The sequence below is a fragment of the Pteropus medius genome, unplaced genomic scaffold (assembly GCF_902729225.1).
Source record: "Pteropus medius unplaced genomic scaffold, Ma_sr-lr_union100, whole genome shotgun sequence".
In the NCBI taxonomy this organism is placed as follows: domain Eukaryota; kingdom Metazoa; phylum Chordata; class Mammalia; order Chiroptera; family Pteropodidae; genus Pteropus; species Pteropus medius.
Window position 1 is genome coordinate 2666611 of NW_024354875.1, and position 25418 is coordinate 2692028.

At 45.5% G+C, this 25418-nt stretch overlaps 1 protein-coding gene across 2 annotated transcripts in view; it reads left to right on the forward strand.

Moving 5' to 3' along the window:
- Nucleotides 1-25418, forward strand: part of DNER (delta/notch like EGF repeat containing) — a 259893-nt gene that overhangs the window by 98604 nt on the left and 135871 nt on the right. For both annotated transcript variants that reach the window (XM_039855323.1, XM_039855324.1), the window contains exons 2-4: nt 7219-7542; nt 9838-9932; nt 12150-12316. In XM_039855323.1, coding sequence (XP_039711257.1) covers nt 7219-7542; nt 9838-9932; nt 12150-12316 — 586 coding nt within the window. The remainder of the gene's footprint in view (nt 1-7218; nt 7543-9837; nt 9933-12149; nt 12317-25418) is intronic.

The window sequence follows — 25418 nt, forward strand, 5'->3', positions numbered from 1 at the left end:
TGAGGTAGTCTCTGTGGCGCTCACTCAACTGCCGAGTGATGCAGTCAAAACAGACACAGATGGCCGCGGCCGTATCCAAGGAAGACTTTATTTATGGAGTGGGCTGGATTTGGCCTGCGCTCGTATTTTGCCAACCCTGCCTTGTACCAACGAACTCTAAATTTTGTTTTTCGGACCAGATGCCTGAGAAGCATCTGGAACATGCTGAAAGATATGGGTTTCTAGGCCTCGCCTTCTGAGTTCTGATGAACGGCTTGGAGCTTTTTAAAGTTCCTTAATGGATTCTGCTGCCCGGACAAATTATTAAAACAACGGTCCATTCCGCTTTTAAAATTTTGTATGTGTACTTATATACAGATGGACACGCGATGTTGTGTTTTGTGTTTAAAAATAACATTAAAAATGACGTGATTCTGTGCAAACCATTCTGCACGTTCCTTGTTTATTTCTTGGTCCTTGTCGTTGAGGTGCGCCTCTGTCGGTGATATCTAAGGGTCTATATAACGAAGGACTTAGTCCTTTATAATGATAAGTGGTATGTTTTCTCCCTCCATCATGTTGCTGCCTTTTAACTTCATTTATGGAGTCATCTGGGTCTCTGAACATTTCGATGCAGTAAAATACGTGGGTCTGTTCCTTTAAGGAGCGATTTTGCTCCAGGGGACATTGGCGATGTCTGCAGATGTTTTCGTTGGTCACAACTGTCATTGCTGGGTGGAGGGCTTCTACCGGCCTCTCGTAAGAAGAAATGAGGAATGCTGCTGACCATCCTGCCGTGCACAGGGCGACCCCCAGAACAGACTGTCCAGCCCGAAGAGCCAGTGGTGCCGAGGTCGAGAAACCTTCTGTGAGGATTTTGTTTTTGTTCCTTGCTTAATAAGGCACTTTTTCTCTGTGATACTAATATCCGTATTAAAATCCGTATTATAAAGTTCCTTAATGGATTTTGCTGTTCAGAAAAATTACTAAAACAATGGCCCCTTTGACTTATTTTTTAACACCACAGACGAATCCCCCTCTCCTGTCCCTAAATCTTACTCCTCACTGCTCTGTAAATGCCACGCGTCCGCCGTGTCCCTTGGGTGACTGTGTGGCCTGGGACGTATGACACGCTCCATCCGTGTTCGCAGGTCCCCCTCCCGGGCTGGTTGGCGTTGGATTCCTCCAGCACGCGTCCCGTTCCCCGGGCTGACCGCCCACTGAGCACGGGTGTAAGTTAGGGAGCTAGGTGACCTCAGGTTTGAATTCTGCTTCTCCAGACCCATTGAAAACAGTGTCAATGAAAGCTGAGTGGCTGTCAAGAGACTCTGAAATTATGGAGCTGGAAGAGGCCTTGAGAAGTGCCACCCCAGGCCCTCCCTCCACGTGCGGGGAATCTGTGTCCGGAGCCGGCCGGGGCCTTGTCCTCAGCCTCCGAGCTGCCTGTGCGGACGAGGACCAACCCCAGGACTCGAGTTGCTCAGTCGGCTCCATTTCCCATCAGAAAGCTCCTTTCTGCTGCCTTTGTTTTGGTGAGAGCTGCCACTATCATCTAAAACAGACTGGCTCCGAGACCTGCTTGTGATCTGCTCATTTCATACCTGCAATGATCAAACGCATTCTCTCTCTCTCTGCAATGGGACTTGGACTCAAACATACAATCGAAACAGTCGACGTGCATCTAAGCAGGGTATTAATTGACAATTAGGCTGCTCAGAGTGAGTCCAAGTTAATGCGTTGTTTTCTTCTATTAGACTGCGAGCTCTTCAATAGCTAGGAACGGGCTTTACTCATCTTCCTGAGCCCTCATGTGTGTACCATGCCTGGTGTGTCATAGGTACTTGATAAGCGTCACTTGAATGACTGATCAGCCATACTGAATTTTCTGTAAAAGTGCAGGAGAAGTACAAACGAAGCCCATAGCATCTCTCGACCAGCGCAGAAGGATCACCTGGGAAGGTGGTTATGTCCCCAGGCCCTGCCATCCACCCAGGCGATGCTGATGAAGATGTCCACATGCGACACTTTGAGACGACCCCCGAAGCTGTGACTTACTGTCTCTAACGACCCTGTAATGGGTCTCTTTCATACTTGTTTTAAGTTTGACCTTCATCCTTCTGTTGGTATGCTGCAGAGGGCATTGCAATTGCCAAAAACATGGGCAGCAGACAGTTTAAGGAATGAAAACAGGTCTCAGCTGAAGCGTCACAGGAGACCCCTTTGCATCCCTAGTCCCTGGGGTTGTCAGGCACCTTCGCTACGGTCTGGCCTCTCATCTCGCCCTGTGCACCGCCCCCCCCAAGTGCTCTTGATCGTAGTATAAATTATTTGACACAGGTGAAAAGTCTAAAATAAAATGTGAAAAGAACCGTGATTTGAAAAAATTTGGCTTAGAAAGGTGAATTAATCTGATGTAACACACAGGATTTAATAAGCGAGCTCGCCGGTTCACTGTAAGCAGAAAATCATTAAACCTATGGGCTTTCTCTTTTCTTCTTTAAAGGCGATATTACAAAGTCTTAATCATTTTTTCCCTTATCATGAGAATCAAGAAATTATAGCCAAGAAAATATCATCTGTCAAATTTTGGGTCTCCCCAAAGTCAGGTCTATTAATTATGATATTTTGCCTCATTATGCATTTTGACGGTTTGGTTATTTCCTGCTTATAGTGCAGACTTGATGGGATTCAAGGGCAGTAGTGACTCCTGCAACAAGATTTTTCCTATGAGATAAAATACACATGGAAACTTAAAATCCATCTCAATAAGTTGTGTACAGTCGAACAGGACTCATAATAAATATTTATGATTCCAGGATGCTGCTTAAAGATTAATGATTGCATTTTATCTTATATTTGCTGTTATGTAATTGAAACGGATTTTTTTAAAAAATGAAACTAGTCTAGTGTTAGAGAATATAATGGCAGGTAGTTGGCATTGTTAGTGAAGCAACTAACAGAAAATCAAGGAAGCAGCATTAATCTGAAATGATCATTTTAAAGAAGAGCTCAGTGCGTTTAACTTTCTCTCCTTTGTAGCCCCGTGCGTGTGTGCGCATGCGCTTGCGCGCTCCACGGCATCACTCGCTGTTTTGAATTCCTTTAGGAATCTCTACGGTTGGCAGTTTAATTTTTAGCTTTCGTTTTCTTCGCTAGGAGCAGTTCTCCTGGCCCTCCCCGCTACCCATTCTCCCTCTAATCCCATTGCTGCTCTCACCCCTCTCGTCCGTGAGACCCAGACCGCAGCCCTTAAACGATGCTGTTTATCCCCATGCTGTTTTCTTTCAGCTCTTTATTTCCTCTCCTGGTGGGACTGTCATCGGGGCATGGCGCATTGGGCATGGCCATGGACACCTGCCCTTACCACCCAGCTCTTTCCACCAGCCCCCGACTCTGCCCCCTGAGGGGCGGCTTTACGCGATGTCCCAACTGATGGCCCCCGAGGACCGGAGCCGGGTGCCTCGGAGGCGGGCGTCGAGAGCCATCCACGCCCCCAGTCAGCCCTCTTTGTGCCCTCACCAAGGCCACAGCGGTGGAGTGTGCTGGTTGGGCCTTGCCTCCTCCATCAGTAGGGTCTTCGTCCCCTTCTCAAGCTGATTTAAAGTAATTGAAGTGCTCTAAAAATGCCGTGGCGAGGACACATACGTTCCCCCCTGACTTGTGTTCTCAAGGCCTGGGCCTGGGCCTTGGGGAGTCCTAACTCCATGCTGCATAGCAGTGCGCATCACGGGCTCCAGCAGCTGCTTTGTATGTAACATCATTCATTCACCCAGTCATTCATTCACTGTTCATTCACTAGCCCCCATGTGCTAACACTCAAGTTCCCAAATAGAAAACAGAAAAGAGAAATGTGACCTCACAGGGTTTATATGATAGGGGAGGAAGAGACAAAATAAATATAATAGATAAATAACTCCCCTCCCCCCCCAATATATTAGAAGGTGATAGACGTTTTGGGAAGAGACAAGACAGAGACAGAGGAATCGACGGTGCCGAGGGATGGAGACCTCGCAGGGTTCGGTCGTGTGCTCAGAGAAGTCCTCCTGAGCAGATGACACCTGAGCAGATTGGGAGGAAGACGTGGCCCGTGTTCCAGATAGAGAGAATGGCCAGTGCCGAGGCCCTGAGGCAGGGGATGCCGGACGAGGCGGCGGAACAGTGAGGCCGGTGTGTCTGGAGCCACGCGAGCGAGCAGCAGTGTGGGAGGTGACGCCGAAGCGGCTCAGGGGAGAGATCACGTAGGTTCTAGTAAGACTCTGCGAAGACTTCGGCTTCAGTTCTGAGTACAGGTCACCATCTGCCTCACGAGGCTGAGGCTCAACTGTGAAAGCGGAATAAGAAACACACTTACCTCAGAGGGTCGTCGTCAGGAGGAAGTAAAGGAAGACAGGTGAAACGCTAGACGTCAAACGCTACGTGTCGTGGAAGGCCCACGGAGAGGACTCGGTTAGAGGCAGGTGCCACCAGAGGTGTTTTTAGTGCCGGTACCAGGTTACGAGATGTACAGCGTCCAGGGACGGACGTGGCATCTGGTTCTTTGTTTCTTTCAGCGTTTTATTCCCAGGCGTGGTACAGTTCATGTCACATAGTGAGGCCTCAGTCGACATTCACCGAGCATTATTTCATCTTCATGCTAACGAAGCGTTTTCGACGGCCTTCCGTGGCCTACGTTCAGTCCTTATTTTCAGTTGCTCATGGAAGTATAACCCTTACCTTTTGCCTTCTCCATGGGGATATTTTGGGCGTGGTAACAACTCAATGTCAAAGTCACGGTGCTGGTGCTGCGTGTGGCAAGAACTCTTGGCTGAAAGCCAGAAGACGCGGCAGGGCTGGGCTTCCTCCCGTAGTGGCGGTGATGCCTGTCACTCGACTCCTCCGCCCTTCTATTTCCTGACAGTGATGTGGATCCAGAAAAATCCTTTTCTGTTTCAGGGTTGTCATGAGCACAATGAGATACTAAATGGCGATGATCTCTGAAAACCCTAAATGACCATCTCGGGGCGCAGGAGGTACCACGCCTGGTAGCCTTTCCTGTGTGACGGAGGGGACTGGTTCTTGGGATTCTTTCTCTAGGGGGGCTGTTGACTTATGCCGCTTCCTGGTGCCTCTCGGGGGACGGGCTGTTGCCACCAGTGGGCTGTGGCGTTGGGACAGAAGCCCCGGGGCCTCCCTGGCGCTCAGCGAGGTGGTCTTCTTCCAGAATTAATTTTGGTCTCTTCAATGTATTTAAATGATTTAAATGTATTTCGGTGTGTTTTAAGCACGCGTCAAAAGTTTCCATTTGTGACTAGGTCGACCTCAGACGTCGTTTTAAAAGTTGATTTCAGAAACATGGCTTACGTGTCCCCTTTATCCTAGCTAATTGAATTCTTTCTCCTTCCTGTCAGATAATTTTTGAGGTAATGCCCATCCACGAAGCTTTCCTAAAAAAATAAATTAGAAACAAGGTCATAATATCGTGACTAAAGGAGCCATTCACACCTCTCCCTCATTATGCATTGCTTTCCAAATAGCAATCAAGCTCTCAGTCATTATGTTTTCAATACTTTTTAAAAGAAGCCTCGCCACGTTTTCTGTGTTCCTTGATGTGCTGGGAACAGAGCTGGGAACACAGCAGATAAAGTCCCTGCGCTCATGGAGCTTACGTGTTCGTGGGAGAAGAAAAAGGGGATTATTTTAGATTTTGTAGAGAAGGAAAGCTTCTCTGAGGAGGCGACATTTGAGTAGAGAACTCTGTGGAACGAGATTAGAGAACCATGCAGAGTCTGGGAGGGACGCGTTCCAGGCAGAGAGCCCAGCAGGTGCAAAAGCCCTGAAGTGGGAATGACCTTGGCATAGTCCAGGAACGGAGAGGAAGCGGGAGGGGCGAGAGCAAGGGAGGAGGAACGTGTGTGGGGAGAGAGGACACCAGGGCGGGGGAGGGTCCGGTCCTGGAAAGCTTCGTCTGTCGCGGAAGGAGTTTGGGTTTTACTTTGAGTGGATAAAGATTCTAAGTATTTAAAATCATTTACAGTTTAAATATTCTCTTCAGATACCAATCCATCTACTCTTATCTGAGATTCTGTGAAGGGACTGCCAGTGATAGCAGAGAATTAACAATGCGGTCTTTTTGGAGCTTCATTTTATTCAATTCAAAACCCCTGAACATTCCTTAAGGAGTTTGTTGGAAATTGTTTGACAAGGAGATTTGCGGAACGAGTAGGCATTTTCCATGCAGAATTATGTGTGTTTATGTGCGAACCATTTCACTAGGAGAAATTGGGATCCTATTTATCTGTAGTCTCTTCTTTCCTAAAATCTGTTTTACGATCAGCCGGAGAAGCCAGGGTATCTCAGAAAGAGGTCTCATTTTCTCTTATCACGGAAGCAAACAATAATTGAATAAGCATTGAGAACATGCCTGAACCCTTGATCTGTCTCCAGAAAAGCATTGTTTCATGTCACATTGTTTCGTAGCGTCTCCAAGTAACAACAAGTGGCAATTCAGAGGTCAGCAAGGGACTCAGTGCTAAACTCTCAGAGCAGGAATACAGTTTAAAGACACGCAAGTGGATTTTTATCTTTCATATCTCGCTGGGTCGCATCTCTCTGTAATCCCCTTCCAAAATAACGAGGTGGAAACTCTCAGAAAATTCTGCTTAATACAAGTTGCCACTATGCTCTCTACGAGCTTGCAGTTGTCATGCACGCTCATCATTTCGGAAGCCTGCAATTAAATAATATCACCTGTACAAGCTTCATTCATCAGGTGGGAAATTGGGAGAGCATCTGCAGGAGAGATAAACCGGGCAGTCATTTCTTATGAGGAAGCCTTGGGCGGTCCAGGAGGAGTAAAAGGAGATTTCAATTTAGATCCCTAGTATCATCTGTCAGGATGCACAGCCAGAAATACAAAGTTGGTAGTTTCATAATGGGCATCCATTTAATTTTTAGAGGGGAGAGCCTTAGAAAATTCTTCTAGATAACGTATTCCTGGATCAACATGGTTTAGCGCTTCGGGTTCAGGGAGGCTCTCCTTTGCTGTGTCTATCCTGGCAGGACACCTGTTCCGCGTGGAGAGGTTAAAGTTGGGATGAGCTTGGGATGGTGCCCCCAACAGCGCCAGGAGTGAAGACGGTGTCTGCCACCCGAACAGCATTTCCTCTAGGGCAGCAGCCCTGAGACATGGAGCTAACTTCCCAGCGATGCCATCGCTTTTCTTTTGAGGGAATCATTGACCAGTTTGTGGTCTCGTTTCAGCTTGTTGCGGATCCTTGCGCCAGCAACCCTTGTCACCATGGCAACTGCAGCAGCAGCAGCAGCAGCAGCAGCAGCAGCAGCAGCAGCAATGGCTACCTCTGCCTTTGCAATGATGGCTTTGAAGGTCCCAACTGTGAGCAGGCACTTCCCAGTGTACCAGCCTCTGGCTGGACCGAGTCCGTGGCGCCCAGACAGCTTCAGCCTGTCCCAGCTACCCAAGAGCCTGACGTCATCCTGCCCCTCTCTCAGGCGACCGTGACCCTGCCGACATGGCAGCCAAAAACGGGGCAGAAAGTTGTAGAAATGAAATGGGATCAAGTGGAGGTGAGAATGTTTCGTTACATATAATTTTATGGAAGAAACTCGCAAGGTTAAAATAATTCCAGTGGTTCCAATATCAGCAATAAAGATGGAAACCTTTTAAGTTACCCACCGAACAAAACAATGTGCCTTACCTTATTCCCATCTGCAGTAGATTGAGAAATCTCTCTTGGTCACACACATGAGACATTTAGATTATGATTGTTTCGTGAGCGCAGAAAGAGTAATCAAGAAAAGAAAACGAATGGAATTATTTTCTGAAACGATATCCACATACATTTCTGTGAGATAATCTTAGATTTGGAGGGCAGACAACTCAATGAAGAGTTATATAAATGAACATATAACAGACCCTTCGTTGTTGACCTACTTGTCCTTCATGGAATATTATGGTCAACTTTTTGTTTGTTATTGTTTAGGTTCTATTTTTGGCAGCTTGCAGCACTTCACTGGAATTTAGAAAAAAGAAAAGCTATCTTGATTTTTAAACTCTTTTGAGAGTGCATTTAAGAATGAAATTTGCAAATATTATCATTTTGGCAATAACAAATTCTATTTATCGACTCTTGTCCAGTCTGGGTTCGGCTCATTGTATTTTCAAGCTCATCAAAAGTCTCATTATATAAAATAGAAAATTTTCAGCACACCCCTGAAAGTTGACGTAAACTGTGAATTTGCTAGCTGGAAGCCTTTGGGAACAAATCCACATCATGAATGTGAGGTGACATCGATAGAGTGTAATTCCATTCCCTATTTTATAATTTATGCGACATCCATATAGACCCGGGGTTGTATATCATTACAGGTTTTGTAGCTTAAACAAATACAACAGACAGGTCTTTGGGTAGCACTTCTAGAGTGAAGGAGTGTATCTAGAAGTTTCCCTTGTTGGAAAAGGAGGTAAGGGAGCTTTGCTCCTCTCATTTTCTTGGGTAATTCTTACCAGTCGACTCATTTCGTTTCATCGCTACACAATTTACGAAGGCCACGTTCAGTCTGCAGGGCGCTGTTCTTAGTTTGCCTAAAACACCGAACTCGTTCTGATCCCAGACATTTAATAAATGCTTTGAAGGTCCGGTTTTACTACCTCTTCGCTGAATGACTCACTTCCTAAATGCGAACTAGATTCGGTTCCACGTGTATCAAGAAAGTGTCCTTTACAGAAAATTTCTCCCCAACAAACCATTTCAATCTATTTATTTAAAGACGTGTCGTCCTACAGCTGGTAAGTATGAAAAAAGAAACGCCTCATCTTCTCGTCCTGCTGTTATTTGTTAGGCTGTTCAAGAAGCAGGTTAGAAGAACCGAAGGAAGACGTGTGAGTGTGTTTGGGCTTGTGCCTTTCATGGAGCAAGGATGCTTCAGAAACAGGAAGCCTTTGGAGTCTGAGAGGACTAACATTTATGGAGCAGTTGTTTGCTACACAAAGTTAGCAAGTCGAACTCACATCTTTGAATATCCACGATGGGTTTTTTCTGTTGCATTTGACTATCAGATGTCGAGTGTGGGGTGAAAGAGCAGAGAATCTGTTTTTTTCCAGTCAATTTAACGATGAGGGATACTTTTCAGACCCTTTTATTTGGACTCTCATGGGTGAGGAGTGATCACAACATGAGGAATAAATGAATCACTTGGTCAGGGGCCCCGGACACAGCTCAAGTATTTGCAGTATGCTTTCTGATGAGCACATTTTTCCACCCTTGAGCTTTTTTGGGGGTACACATCAGTATAATATTTTGGGGAACATGTCACTTAAACAATGAAGGTGTAGTCCACAGCTTCCCAGTTACCTAGCCTTGACGTGTGCTCTTGAGACCCAACTCTGCACAGAGCAAGGTCATCCAGACCGGACACTTCTTGCCTATTGCTTGTGCAAGGGCTCATTGTCCTTGCCATTAAGGTTTACACCCCCATGTGTACGCTACTCCTGAAAGGCCACCTCCTTGTGCTCTAAGCATTTAGTCCCTTGTTAGGCCCAGAGGCCAGCGACTGTTTGTGGAATGAGAGAACGAGGCATGAACCCTGCTCCTTTTTCTGCAATATCCTATATCAGCTTTGGCAGCGCTGGGAATGGTTGGGCTGCTCCCAGGAACACGTTGACATTTCTGAAACGCGAATGGCAGAACTTTCCGTTTCTTCTGCGTTTGAAAGGGTTCACTTTATCCTGTCTCTGTCTCCACCCCCCCAGCATCATCAAAAGGAATGGGGGGGACGCAGCTCAGGGAATTTTGTGTTATAATATTATCTCGTACTGTGGTCCGTCCCTATAACTTGTCTTTTTTTTTTCTTTTTGTTCAGGTGATTCCAGATATTGCCTGTGGGAACGCTAGTTCTAATAGCTCTGCGGGTGGCCGCCTGGCATCCTTTGAGGTGCCACAGAACACCTCAGTCAAGTAAGAAATTTCTCAGTTAAAACTGCTAAGATTTATACTGTGACCGGATGTTGGGCTTTGTCTATCCATGTGACTGGTCTGTAACCGGGTGGTTCAGTGAGAAACAGGAATGGAGTTCCAGGTGTGGACATGGCCAGTGTCTCTCAAAAAACTCAAGGGTGCTGTTTTGGAGAATATTGCAATGAGGAACCAGTCAGGCTGGAGATGTGGATCGTGGAATTGGATGGATGAGTCAGGTGCGAGATAAGAAATCTTGACTTTCACTTCCCAAATGACTTTTGCTTCCCAAATTCTTTGGCCTCTTAAGATTTTAATGGACCATTGGTTAAATTCTCATGCATAATTTACCCCAAATTAAAAATGGAAACCTTACAGTTTTCTCTTTAAAAACCAGCCGTTGAGAAGAGAGTGTTCTGTTTTGTCAGAGTTAAGCTCTTTCAGATTACATACTGCCCATTGTCACTCTCTGGTGGGCATGAGGACCAGGCAAAGGGAAGCAGTGTTGGCTGAACACTCGCTGTGTGCCTTGCTGGGGGCTGAGGGTGGAGCCAGCATTATAGAGCCATCCTTGTCCTGTTGGATAGCTCCCACTGCCCATGCTTCTCTGTTCCTATTAACTGCTACCTCCTCCCCCTGCAGCCGCCATGCAACAAATTGGGCATTTGCTGTCCAGCCTTCAGGGACTGCCAAAGACTGAGGAACCCTGTTCCCGGTTAACCGGTGTGCTGTATCGGCCCCTTTTTAAGGGGACACTGGGCGTTACAGACATCTTCCATTCCTCCAGGGCGTTTTTGCCCACCTCGCTGTCTAAGCAGTGAAGTCCCTGAAAATGTTGGGAGGAGGGACTTTGTTACCCCGCACCTGCATCCCTTCCCCCAGCCTCGACTCACTCTGGTCGGGGAAGGAAGGCGTAAGAGCCAGGATGGACGGTGAACTTGAACTTTGGGCACAGGGGAGAAGTCCCCCAGGTGCAGCATCTGAGGCAGCTTCGCGTTCTGCCAGCAGGGGGACCCCAGTCCTCAGTGTTTCCTTGCTCATCAGGCAGATGCACCCCCACAGTCAGGAGCTGGTTTTAGGGAAATCAGGTTCATTAGTTTCTTCTATGTTTTTAAAACCATCTCCCAGTCCCCTCGTGTCTAGGTCATATTATTTTACTTTTATAAGCCTTTCCAAATAGTACTGGTCTTCTATCTCTTTAAATACCATTTTTCCCCTTTCCACAAACCTGGAATTCCCTAAGACCCCCTTAGGCTGCAGAGCTGGGCAGAAGTAGCAGAGTGTGACCCAGGCGGAGTGAGAGGGGGCTGCCCAATAATCTTTGAGTGCTCTGAATTCACCTGTGGGGGTGACTAGCCCCTTCCACGTTAATTTATTCCCAATTCTAATTCTCAGCCCTTTACTGAGCACCCTGTTGCGAGCCAGGAGCTCTGAGCTGGGCTGGGGGCAGCACTGTGCACGGAGTGCACGATCCGCTCCCCCAGGTAGAGACCCAGCCCTCTGGGGATACAGAGGAAGGGAAGGACAGCTGCTGGGTGGGGGATCTGGGGATCAGGGAAGAGGTGATCTGGAGGCTAAGCCTGGCAGAACGACAGGTTTCCCAGGTGGAGGGGGAGGCGAAGGCCGGGAGCTAGGACGGAACCTGCGTGGGGAAGAGACAGTAGCTCTTGCTGCCTGAGAACCGGGTTGCATGGATGGAGGTGCCGGTTTGTGTCTGAGCGGGTAGCTGAGGCTGAGGTCACTTAGTCTCCTAAGGCATCTCATTCCTGAAAACAAGAAGAAGTCAGGGGAGGCCCAAAGCATGGGAGGTGACATAGTTTTGCGTATTTTGACAGCACACCTCTCAGGTGGCTGCATTGCACCGTTAAAATAAATCAGACCAAGCAGGACTCTATATTGTGCGGAGGCGGAAGTTGTCTCTACAAGAACTCAATATACCTTTTTCTTATTGATTAAAATTGTTCCTGAAAGGTGAATTATCTGTTAGGGGTTTGTGGTCTATTTTTGATTTAGTGGGAGACACACATTTCTCCCAAACGCGGGAAATGACAGCCACGAGTGTGCACAGAGTGGGTGCTTGTTTGTAAGATCATCGAAGCAAGTCCCCGATACCTTCGTGGATATACACGTCACCTTTATTTTCATTTTTCATTTGATGGGCTGGTTCTAAGGTGAATCTTTCTGAGTGGGCCTTTCCGCTGACTCCATTCCTGCTTGCAGAATTCGGCAAGATGCCACCGCCTCGCTGATTTTGCTGTGGAAGGTCACGGCCACAGGGTTCCAACAGTGCTCCCTCATAGATGGCAGGAGCGTGACCCTCCTCCAGGCCCCCGGGGGCCTCGTCCTGTTGGAGGAGATGCTCGCCTTGGGACAGAATCACTTCATCGGTGAGTTACGGGTCTTTTACCCGACACTACATCTGGTTCAGCCCAACCTTGGTTTGGTGTTCAGAAACAGTATAGAAGGAGTTTTGCCAGGTTTTGCTTATAATCAAAATTAGTTCTAAGGTAACATTGGCTCAGAGTGGAAAAAGTGTGGGCTCTGGATTTCTGAGACAGCATCCCAGCCCTGGCCAAAGGGTCACAGGTGCGGTATCTTTGGCACTTCAGGCTCAGAATCTCAGTTTAATTTCCAGCTCTTCGCTCTGCTTTTTCCAAGAATGGTGGGCACCTCGAGGCACTGACTATTGGTCTTTCAGAAGAACCTTTATTTCCACTTGCTTTTGGCCTGACCTAGGGCCCTGGGCACGGCACCCTCAGCAGACGAGTTACCACTTCTGAGCCTCAGAACTGACTCAGACCACGCTCGTGCCTCCTCCGTGGGTCACTTCTGACTTTCACTCTTTCTCAGACGTGGTTAAATCTGTAATTTAACCTTCTGTAAACGATCACACGTCGTTAGCTGTTTTCAGGTTCTTCTGCCCTGGAGGAGAAACGGCCTTCAGGAAGCATGACCTTCACCCTGCCACCTGCTCCCCGCTGGACTTTCCCTGAGTTTAGCATTCCGACTGCCCCCTGCGGGTGGTCTACACCCCTCACCCAGCACAGAGTGCCTTTGGGGTTGGGATTTGTAACTTGAGACCTTAGCTGGCCAATAGCAAAGCTACTTTTTTTAGAGCTTGTTCCATCATGCAGCCTCACTCAAAAGACAAAAGCTCAAGTTCAAACTCTACCCATTCCAGTCCGATGAGTCTAAGCAGCCCCTGCATCCTGCTGTGGATACCTTCTCCTGTCCAGTCATGTGGTCCAACAGCTCTCACCTGGAAGATGGGGAGTGGGGGTGAGTGGCAGCACCTGTCTCTCTGGGTGTTACGAGGGTTTAATGAACACGGCTGTGGAAGTATAAATTACAAGTGTGAGGGATGAGTCTAAGTTACTTTCTGTATTTTTTTCTGTATAATTTAGCAAAAAAAAATATTTTGCTAAATTAAATGGAAAATATACATTAAGACATTCCGTAAGATGCGTGTTTGATGCAAATGTCATAATGAAGATATGACTGATAAAATGAAATACTCAGCTCTATATAATTCGTATTGCATTTTATATTTGACTGAACCTCCTTTGATGAGATACTCATTTCCCAAATCTAACTTGGGGAGAGCAGAGATTTTCCTCGGTGGAGAGAAGGTAAGGAGAAATAAGCTTTGGGAATGGATGTTGGAAGAGGAGAGGGTGGTTTTTTAACTTTAAGCCAGTTTGTGACTATTAAATGGTACTGGATCACCAGTTAGAAATTGTGTGATGAAGGATTGTGAAGAGTCAGATCTAAATTTTACTCCCTGAGCCGTTCCTAGTAACTATCATTTACTTCCCATTGTAACAAGTTATCCAAAAGGACATTGTTTGCATGTTTTGATAATTAGTTTCGGTTTTACCGAATAATTTTAAAAATTTAATTTCATATATTAATAACTAAGGAATTCTTTCTCAAAAATTACACTTTAGATGATGGTAAGGAGGCAGTGATTTTGAATAACATCCTTTATTTCTCGAAACCGTTATTTTCCATTTTGAAAATTTGTGATCGGGTTTCTTTTAAAGTTTCCTAAGGAGAGCTTTCTAAGTGTTTTACGTGGCTTTATAATGGAGCTCTCAATATTTTAGTGTCATTCTCTTTAAAGGTAGCAGACAATCGTGTACGAGCGCCTTCTGGGGAAGAATGGCCAGGTTTCTCACGATGATAAATCGGTTACACCTACACACTGCCAGCTACTTCTTTTTACAAAGCCTTTTTATCTTAAAGAAACAAGATTTAGCTTTTGTGATCATTGCGGAAGCTTTATGCTTACTGCACTGACATTTGTTTAATGCTCTTTTTGTTTAATTTTTTTTTAAAAAAGCAGCTCCTTCGATTAGTTTATTTTTCCTATACTGCGCTCTGAAGACATGAATACACTTTAGCAAAGAACCAAAAGACTATTTGGAAGAGGACAACGGCGTTCATCTGACAGATGAGCAGACTGATGCCCGTGTGCGTGGGATAACACTTACATACTAAAGGGAGAGCAAAGTTCCAGAATTGTGTTGCTGCGTTTAGTCACCATGGCTCCTTTTTTAGAAACAAGTGTGAATTCACTTTTAGGAATGGGCTCTTTCCTTTCTCCCCCTTCCCGTCAATAGATTTTGTGCATGCAACTGATGACCGAAGTATTTTAATATTTCTATGCACGGAGCAGAGGTATCCCTTCTGGGTCTTTGAGAGACAGACTAGGTTGCTGTCACCAGCTTTACACAAATAATCCGTTTTAAAGTTTATCGCGAACAGCCAAACGTTAATGTTCTACACATTCTGGCTGATGGTAACATACTTATATTTGACCTATTTCGGTGCCACTACATTTAATTTTTCTAGCTTTCCTTCATTACCATGTTCTTATGAATATTTATGCTGTTTTATAGAAAGAGATGATAAAATGTTTACAAAGTAGGAAGCTCTTTTTTTATTCCTGTGTCTTAGTCCGTCAACTTCTTTCCTGCTATGTTGTCACCCAGTTCAACTCTTCTGCTCTCTCCTTCAACTAACCTTTCTGTTTTTCCTAAATACATCTCTTCCAAAGATGCTACTCGCTTTTGCAATGTTTTGGGGTAAATAACTAAATTAACCTTCATTTGGCGTCTGCTCCATGAGAGCCATGGTAGGTGGTCGCCGGCTCTCCAAGGGACTCATTTGCCTCATAGTTTCTGTGGGGAAACTATGGAAAGATTCAGGACGCCTGTCCCCTCTCTGTGAAGCACAGTTACGGCTTGCCTGTCTGACGTAAGGTCATTTTTTTTGGTATTTTGTTAACTTGACATCGCTTGGCGACATCGCCGTGTTGGGCAGTCTCGGGGGTGAAGGACAGAGCGGCCCTCTGTGTGTGACTTCTGTGTCAGAAAGCTGTTGGAAGCTGTCACCTCTTTAGGGCGAGAGCCCCACTGGACTCCTTCCCTGGGTTTTATTTCCTTTGGTCACCTGCCCTTAGGTATATTTCCCCTCACTTTTACTGGGTGGACGTCTGCTCTGTCTTTCCATTACCTATCCCATCGTGACCTGGACCCCTACTCTGTCCTTCCCGGGCCTCTGACCCCCACATAGATTCCCCTTTGAGACCTCATTTAAACTCTCCTCATTTGGAGCGGTTCGGAGAAAATCGGCCAGCCGAAGAGTCCACTCCACACGGATGCTCAAGTGTCCTCCGACGGTTCTAAATTCTCACAAACATACAACAGACCACCTCGGATAATTCTCACGGCTGCTTCTCCATGATCAGAAAACCCAGGGGGGTCTTCTCCGCTTCACCCCTACTTCCCAGCTGCCCACGCGCTCAGAGAAAACCCACTTTTTCTTCGACATTTTTCTCGTTTCTCGTCGCATTGTTGCTCTCTCAGTCTGGTATTGTATCTTCTTCTTTGAAATTATTTTCATTGCGATCCAGCTTATTCTTCTCTCTGTTCTTTCTAGCTGCTCATAATCTGCCTTTTTCTCTTCTCTCATTCTGTTCCCCTGCTCATAATCCGCTATTTTTTCTATCACTTACGCGACACTTGTCCCATTCTTCCTTACAGTTTTCAGTACATTTTTATATCTCATTTATATCATAAAAATAGGTTTCTTTTATGTTTAATCACAAATGGTGTTTCATTTGTGACCTGCTATAAAGCTTAATACTTTAGATCCACTTTAACTTCACAAAAGGACAAATAGTGCAACCTGCCACCCGTGATAATGGCCTTGGAGGAGCTGGGGTCACGTCTTTTGGATTAAAGCTCCTAAATTAGCCCCAGAAGTCTGGAAATCAGTGACTCCCAGGTCTCCATATCTGGTGTCTTAACTGGATTACAAACTTCCCCAGTCTGTGCCTGACCCTTGGGTGCCCCCTGGGAGCCGTGGATCGCTTTAAATTTCCTCGATTCTAAGTTTCCAGTTTGAAAAGATGCTTGTCATGCAAAATGATTTTTAAAGCAGTGTATTCTCTTTATTTTGTCCTCTTGAGAAATAAGGAGGACTAACGTGGCGCTTTAGTGGGTCCAGTGACAGTGATGACTTTTCTTTTACTGAGGTAACGAGACTGAGCCTGTGCGATGGACCTTCTCGGCCCCAGGGGTTTGGGTCGTTGTGGACGCACCTGATACATGTATCCTCGCTGGCATCGAGATGCTTCCTCAGAGACGAAGTCTTTTGTAGTCCGATAGATTATACTGACTTGTTTAAAAAAGAACAATGACATTTTCAATACACAACCAACGGATGCTGTTATTCTTGGGCAAAAGATCCTGATCCGGGCTCAACTGGCCCCTGGTTTTGCAACAGTCATGGGGGTCAAAGGTCACTTCACGGATCCTATGAATCTTCTGAAAATTCATTGCAAACTTTTACGTGTTTGTGCATCCTTCTTCGGAGGAGCCAAAAGTCCATTGGCTTCTCAAAGACATCTGAGTCTCTAAAGATGTTGAAACTGCCACTTTAAACTGTGTGAGGATACATACGTTCTATGCTCATTCAGTGACATTTTCTTTGATAGATTTGGCTGCTTCCTAAGTCTCCATATCAAGGAATTTAACCTACTTTTATTTACTTACCTTTTTTAGGCAGCAAGGCTGCAGGAAATACTCAGTTCTGTATTGGTTTAGAAGGTACACATTGCATGCCTCTTACTTCCCAGGCACGGTGCTAGCTTGGATGTGCAGAGATGATTTAGCTGTGGTCTCTGAGTAAATGGGGCCATGAGGCAAAGATGAGAGTTATAGACAAGAGAGGTGCAAAAGTGGCCATTAGATTTAGGGGGAGGAGTCGCTGACTGCTGGGGGAGGTAGGACAGGCAAAGTATTCTCCTCAGATGGACAAAGGGCAGGATGTGACATTTTCATGGCATAGGAGTCTGTGTCATTAAGATAAGTTAATAATAGTGCTAGAAGTTGACTAATGGCCATCACAACGGGAAACAGAACTTAACTTCAACAAGCACGTAACAGAACCTTTGAAAATCCCATTGACTTCTCCAGCTGCCTCTCATCTTGGATATGAACAAATTTATGTAACATTAAGTGCTCTTGGTGTGAATTTTATTTCCCGCATCTCTGTTCATCCTCAGCAGGCAAAGGAGGGACCTTCTAGTCTTTGACATGACTTTTCAGGTAGTCATCTGGAATCCCTTAATAAAGCTCTATTTTCCTAATGGCGAATTCCATCTCTTTCCTCCCTTCTGAGTAAATGATTGCCATGAGCCTCATCCTTTAAACTGTGTTTTGAAAGTAATCTAGCTGCAGTTAGGGTTTCTCAGCCTCTATATGTGATGGCCAGAGCGATCTGGGGGAGAGTGCTCCACGGAGGACTATGATAGGTCGGGTAGGGGTGGTGGGCAGCGTTGGAAGGGGAAAAGTTCCCATAGAAAAGGAAGGGCAGGAGATTGTTTTCCTTTAATGTCATAGTTTGGCTGGACAGCTCCCCAAAGCCGGGCATAGTGACCAACAGTAATTTTTTTGCATGTGCCTATTTGAGCAATTTAGGCATCCGCTGTCTAGATGGGTCTTACTGTATCTCAGACCTTTGTTGATTGATTCTTTTGTTTCTTGCTCGGGAGTCAAAAGGAACCAGGAGATAAACGGGCTCGACACTGCCTGTCCTCGTGAGTGCCCCCCGGTCGCAAGGACCACGTGGAGCAGCCAGGATCTGGCTCCCCGTGGAAGATTCAGGGTGGCGGGGAAGGGACATGAAGAGAAAAGGGCCAGGATGCGTCAGAAGAAAGAATCCCCATGTGAAGTAAGAGATGCTCAGCATACGTCTTCCTCCGACCTGTCGGAAAAGGCCACCAGGAAATGCAGAACCAAACTGGTAGTTCAACTCTTGCAGCTGTGAAGATTTGATGGCCGGCTCATCTCTCTTCTATACACCATTCCAGTGATATTTTTCCTGGCTCTGATGTCTATTTTAATTTGTATTTCAGTGTTGAATGGTATATATTCACTGCGAGCCCCTCGGATCTTATAGAATAAGTTAGGATATAAAGAAATAAGATTATTGGTTGGGACACTTGAAATTTCAGAATATTCTTTGCTATCCCTTGATAACGTCTTCATTGATTATGATATTTTTAGGTCCTTTCGTATAAGGATGGGTATTCTTAGCTCTGACCCAGTAAAGCAGGGTTGATGCTTTGAAATGGCTTAACTCCCCTTTCCCGTAGGCAGGTTGCTGCCAGACCATTTTCTCAAATCACTCCTTTCAACGCTGATAGTGTCAGATACAGCTTTAGTTGTAATGAATCCTTTAGCCTCCAGGTCATCCGCAAACAGACCTGCAGTATTTTGTTAGCTGCTAGGAGTGGAGGTGGAGATGGATTAGTCATACATCTCACCAGCCTTCTTAAATCTGGGCTTCTCAAGTCTCTGGCCCCTCGGCTAGACACTGGATTGGAATCTTCTCCTCTAAGCCCACAGGAACAAAGCTTCCTCCAGCTTCCTGAAGTGAAATCTAATTTCCTGCAAGCGTAAGCGACCTCTTCACAACTGTTACCCCATCTGGCTTCCGTGCGCATGGGGGGCCCCGTCTCTGTGGTCCGGATCTTGTCTTTGTGACACCCCCAGCAGTTCTGCCTCGGACCGTGCCCAGCTCTTACATGCTGACATCATCCCCACTTCTGAATGTTGTGGTTGGGATCTCTGGTCGCCTGTTCCAGATGTTCACCCAACCCCAAGCTGGTTTCCCGTCTGTTCTCTCTGTGCAGCTGGCATCATTTCTGCCCCCTCCTTGTCCCCCCCCCAAGTGTTTCCTTCCCTTTCTTCCAGCTCTTCTACAAAATCTTCGCTTTACCAGCTGTTTAAATCACATTTTTCCCTCTGATAATCTTATTTTCATCCAGTATCACACCATTTAGCCTCTGAATGTTCCCTATTCTCTCTCTCTTTTTTTTTAGTATGACGATCTTATATCTTTCATTAAACTGTAAAATTCTAGAGAAGGCCCTGTATCATAGCTCCTTGTACCATGATGGCTGCACAGTGGTCGCCGGAGTGATTACATTTTATTCATATGTAAGAGTTATTCCGCTCAGTAAATGCCATGCAAAGAAAATTTCCAGCTGCAAATGTCAATCTTTAGAATTCTTTGTCGATTTCCGCATCCCACCTCTGTGACATTTAAACTTCTTTTCCCCTTTCATTACATGAAAAGTATTTTACAGGATCAAATGTGAAAAAAAAAAAAGAAAAAGAAAAAAGAAAACTAAAGAAACTTTTCATCATCCTTTTGGGAATGCTACATTTTGCACTTTGTCCTTTCAGATATCTTCCTCTGGGGGGCAGGAGTAAAACAGTCCAAAAAAAGTTTAGAAGTTTTACCAGCTATAGAAACGTTAATATCTTCTTTGGCTAAAAAGCTTAAGATTTAACAAAGAAAATGCAAATGTGTCACCTTTTCCTGGTCAGCTTAAAACCGCAGTTGAATATGGTCTATTGAACTCCGCAAAGAGGGGGAATAAACTTGGAAATGTTCAAATAAAAAGTAATAGTTGGAAGAGAACAAAAATGGGGGAAGTATAAGGCTGTCCTAATTCAGGTACCGTTCTTACAGCTCACATTTGCTTAGTTGGAAGATTTCTTTTAAATTTTACTTAAATTAAAACCAGATTTCCATATGATCAGCAATCGAGATTATTCTTTTTGATCTTGTTATTGGTAATGTATATTAGGACTTTTTTTTTATTAGTTGGCCTTGAACTTGATCGCCCCGCTCCCATCTTTTTAAATATTGTTATCGTCGGCCTCATTTACTTATTGGTACCTATTGATTGTGGTGATAAGCTAAGCAGTGTTAAGAAAGATGCCTTCCATTATGTACATGTGAGGTACTATAGCTGGCAGACTGAGGCTCACTGGGTCCCACTGAGTGATGGTTGTCCAGGCTAGGGTGGAATTAGGGCAGGTGAGCAAAGATGAATGAGACCTTTCTCTTACCCTTCAGGACAGTCCTTGGCATCAGGCTTCAGAGAAAGGCAGATTGCTGGTCGACCGTAGACCTGACTACTCCATGCAGGATAGTTTACAAGCTCCTAAGGCCATTCTTCCACACGCCATAATATGTGCAAATTCTAGGAAGTAATCAACAGTACTAGTTGATTAGTCCTTCAGAAATAAAGGACAATTGCATGATAGCGTAAAGCTAGATTAAGTCCTTGCGTGCCAGCATGACTAAGTTATGAAGGTGCTTCCGGAGATTTTAGGCACCAGCTTCAGAATTTAGGAGAACAAAGAAGTGGCCGGTAATTCTGTGATTCATGCCTGATGAGTTAGGTGGAGGGGTCTGCTTGGTTTTGAGAAGCAAATTGAAGGTATGTCTTTTTTGGTCATAAATTCTCCTCTCTCCCTCCCATTCTGCCTCATCTTTTCTCCCTCTCTTTCAGCCTTTTATTTAAAAAAATAAAGATTAATGCTTCTAGATTACTGTGGGAAAATTAAATAATGATTAGGACAATTATTTTTATATTTTAAAGAATTTCTTGTTAACTCTGGAAAGAAATACCTTTTTCCCTAACTGATGCTAGTGAATTTTAACCCAAATCTTACCCACAGAATTTGATTGAAATATTTCTTTAAAACTTTCCTTGCTTCTTTTAACTTAGAGATCACCTTCTCGGGGCTTTGCCAGTTTACTGTCACACGCTTTTCTTAGCTTCTGTTAGTGCAGATTTCAACTAACAAAGTAATTTCTTTAATTGCTTTTTTGTACAGTCAAATTTCTGCTTCTTCATAACATCTCTTCTCTCTGTTCTTTCTAAGGTGGAACGATGGGAAAGAGGGAGAGAGGGAAGGGGAGAGAATCAAGAGAAAGAGAGACAGATAGAGAGAATGATTAATTCTCATGACTAAATATATAAACCCCTGGGATTTTGGTATTCTCTCACCAGAAGGAAGTTTTCTAATTTACTCTTGAAAAATGAAAAACGCTCCATGACAGTAGATGATATAAATATAAATAATATTCACACTTTTTTGGAAAGAAGAACACATTCACTTGTCTGGTTATTTGCTCTTTTCACTTAATGTATCATTTTGTGTTAATAAATATAAACCTATAGTTTTCTTCTTAATGACTGTATAGCGTTCCATTGAATCAATGTACTATAGTTTATTTAATCAACCTGCTATTGTTAAACAATTAATTCCCTCCTTTCTTTTGCCTCTTTAGACAGAATTTCAAACATCATTATTACCACATCTTTGCCTCTTTTCTGATGATTTATTTGAGTTAAATTCCCTGATCTGGAATTTGCTGGATCAAAGGGTTTGCATATTTCAATGACAAATTTGACATCAATTATCAAATTGTCCTTAACCTAATTTTCATTCATGACAACCAGTTTATCTTTGAAATAGTGTATTGTTCCCCTTCCATCGGCTTTTGGCTAGATGCTGTTAACCAGATTCAACTGGAAGTTTACATATACCTCTTAACAACTTCCTTAACAGTCTGAAATTCAGGGAACTCCTTAAGAATAAAGTGGTCATTTACAGTTTCCAGAAAAGGGACAGATCACACACATCTCTTCCAACAGAAGATATTTAAGCTGGTTTCATTACACTGTGGCCTTTGCATGTCAGCGTGATGGTAAATGCAATGGTTTCAGCGTCTCATCGCATTCGCACATTGGCTTATGGTAAAATGGCGAGAAGGGCGTGCAGAGTGAACAAGTGACATTCTGCTGCTCTCATGGCCCCTGTCCCATTGTCAGGCTCTAGTGACATTTCTTCCGCTCGATGTTCTGCTAAGAACATCCGTCTTCCAGAAGACTGCAGGCCCAGTTTCCTTTCCACCTCTTCGTCTTATTAAATTCTTCTGCTTCCCCACTTCCGGTTTATTTAATCAACCCGCAGTAACTTGAAGGTAGATAATTTAGTTCCATCTATCGTAGATTTTTTTCTGAGGTCAGAATTATTCTTTGAGAATAGGGCAAAGAATTTTCCAGAATGGACAGATGTTCTGAAAACCTGTTCGGGAGGCTTTAGAAATGATCATTCGCTTTTGACACAAAATCATGGTAGTTGTAATTGTTTTTTTCACAAAGATCTGGGGGCTAAAACTCAGAGCAGCAAGTAACTGGACCAAAGTAGGGCGTATCAGCAAGAGGAAATTGTCATTTTCGGTGAAGAATATAAATCATTAGGACTGCATTTCATAAAGACTCCCTTGCTCTTTCTTCTGTAATGCTCTCTCTGACATTTGGGTCTTGAATGCCATGGTATTTTTGGTATTCACACGCATCCTTAACAAGCAGTGCTGTCATGGCTGTTCTGTTTTAATGCTGTAATTGCGAGTTTGACCTACAAAAGTTACATTTGCTCGGTAGACAAATGGAAAATCTCCTTAAATAAATACGCTGACGAACACTGTTTGGCTACATCACTAATAACAGATGAGAGCCTCGGGAATGCTGCTGTGTTGAAAAATAGGCCCTACGTCATCTGCTCAGCTGTCCACGTCCCTGATTATCACCGGTAACATTTATTGATTAATCGCTACGTGTAGGACACCGTGCTCAGTATTAGGGATACAAAGAAATATGAGGTCCCACGTCCTGACTTTGAGGGATTTTAGCCTTCGGGAAGGCAGGACATACGCGTTAAGTAACCCAGACAAGTCTTGTTGTCCCATGACTCAGTCTTGTTCGTAAAGCCGTATTCAAATAAACACAGTCCAGTAGCCAAAAAATGAATTTAAACAAACACTTGAAATCTTTATTCCTCTTTTTGAGGGAATGTGAATAAGAGTAGGAAAAATACGTTCCCACGGCGCAGCAGACATCTCGTCCATCTTACCCCCCCCGCCGCTCCCCATGGTCTCCACCTGCTCGGCACTTGCTTTGCGACATTCTCTCTCTCCCCGTCTCCACGTCTGCTCCCCCAGATCTCAGCCCAGCTCCCAGCCTTCGAGGCCTTTCCCTCCTTCCTCTTCCTGGTCTTTCAACCCTTTATTTTATTTCGTTATCGCTGCAGCCTCTCTGCTGTTTGTTGGATCTGAGTTCTTCTCTCGGTCTTGTGCATCACCTGGGTCCGCCGCTGCCAAGAGCTCGCCTGGGAACCGACCCAGCGTGCAAGGGTCCCTGCCGCCTCTTGGCAGCTGAAGTAAGAGGAAGATTATACATATTCGCAGGATCGGTAATTGTTTCTCTTGTTAGATGGGAACGATTTGGAGATGATGTTGCACATAGTGGCAAATGAGAAGACAAAGGAGTCCACGTTCAGTGTCAGATCAATTGCACGGCCCATTGAAGGGCTACGTGAATGCAGAAGTGAAGAATGATCACCACGGGGAAAGCGAAGGCTTTGGACTTGAGGTATATGTTGAACGTGGCCTTGAACTGAAGAGTAGGTATGAGAGGGAGAGACATCCAGGGTAAGAGGAGTGGTGTGAGCAGCGATGTGGGAGGGAGAATGCCTATGTTTCAGGATGATCGGTCAATCCGGCCGAAGAAGTAGATTTTAATAAATAAGCCATAGACAGGAAAAGAGTGGGAAGCAGGAGCGAGGCTGCAAAGGGGGTTGTGTGCTACGTAAAGGGGTTTGTATTTAGCTAGTCTACGATGATCCAAGGTTTAAAGCATGGGAAGGGTAGGTTGTGACAATGGTATGATATGGTGAGGACTGTGGAGAAGCTTTTGGTGGGGAAGAGGGTGAAAATTAACTGGGCGTGGTCGCCAAAAGCAGGACGATCGGCCCCAGGGACATTGTGAAGGTCGCTTCTCTAGACATGATTGCGTATTAGAGAAGCAAGAGGAAATAAAAGACAACGTCCAAAGCGACAGATGGCAGCGTTTCACGTCGGAAGGTCTTACTAATAGGAATATACCCAGCTGGAAAGAAAGGCTCTTTTTGAAAACAGGGGTTGCTCTCAGTTCAGATGCGTGTGTGACAGTTAGTCGGAAATACAGAACCCCATTGCAGGGGGAGGCTACGGCTTGAGGTTGAGATGTGGGGTCTTCTGGGTGAAGGTTAGAACGGAAGCTACTGGAAAGAAGGACCGTACCGGGAGAGGAGGTGGTGCAGGTGCAGAGGCGGGTCGGGGAGAGGCCGCTGTTTCGCCGTAGGCAGCATGTGGGAGGAGAAGGCGAGCCAGCCGAAGGGGCGGCCCCGAGAGAAGGAGGAAGAAGACGGCGGGAAAGAGGACAGGAAGAGCGAATCGCAGAGAGGACCTTCGAGGTCCCAAGTCTTAGAAGCAGAGGCGTCCTGAGTGGCACTGCACTCTGAGTGTGTCCTCCCATCGCCACTGAGGCGGTCCCTCTGGTGGTCAGTCAGGCCCCCAGTCCGGGCAGCACCCGTGGACTTCCTCTTCGCCTCCGCCATGCATCGATCAAGAAGTCCCTTGGCTCCAACTTCGACACGTCCCGAGCACATCTCTCCACCTAGCCCGGTCCAGCCCCAGCCTCTGTCACCTGCGGGTCTTCCCGCTTTTGCCCTGCCTCCTAGAGTGGGGCCATATTCCGGGGGGGCCGTGTCATGGCTTGCCTCGGCTGACAACCCATAGCATCTCCCGTCGAAGAGTCCTCCGAGGCTGACAGGCCTGTCCCTTCATTCTCTGACCTTGTCTCCCACTGCTCTTCCTCTTGATTCTACCACTTGGACCATTTCTAGAACATTCCGGGCATCATCCCCTCTCGGGGACCTTTGTATCGGTTACCGCCTCACCTTGGCTCACTCCCCTACTGCTTCGTGTCCTTGCTGGCCTCTCACTTTCACGGTCTGGCCCGTTCTGGCTACCTCTTGTACAGCAGCGACCCCCCTCACCCTCACATAAGCCCCCAGGACGCCGTACCCCCTTACTCTGCTCCCCTTCCCCCACAGGACTTAATCCCTTTCTAACAGAGAATAGTGCTGACGTATTTTTAACCGTCTCTCCTGCTAGAATGTAAGCACAGAGAAGGCAGGAAACTATATAAAGCCTGTTCCCTATTGTATCAGAAGCACTTAATGCAGTGGCTGGTGTATAGTAGGCACAGGGTAAATATTTGTTGAATGA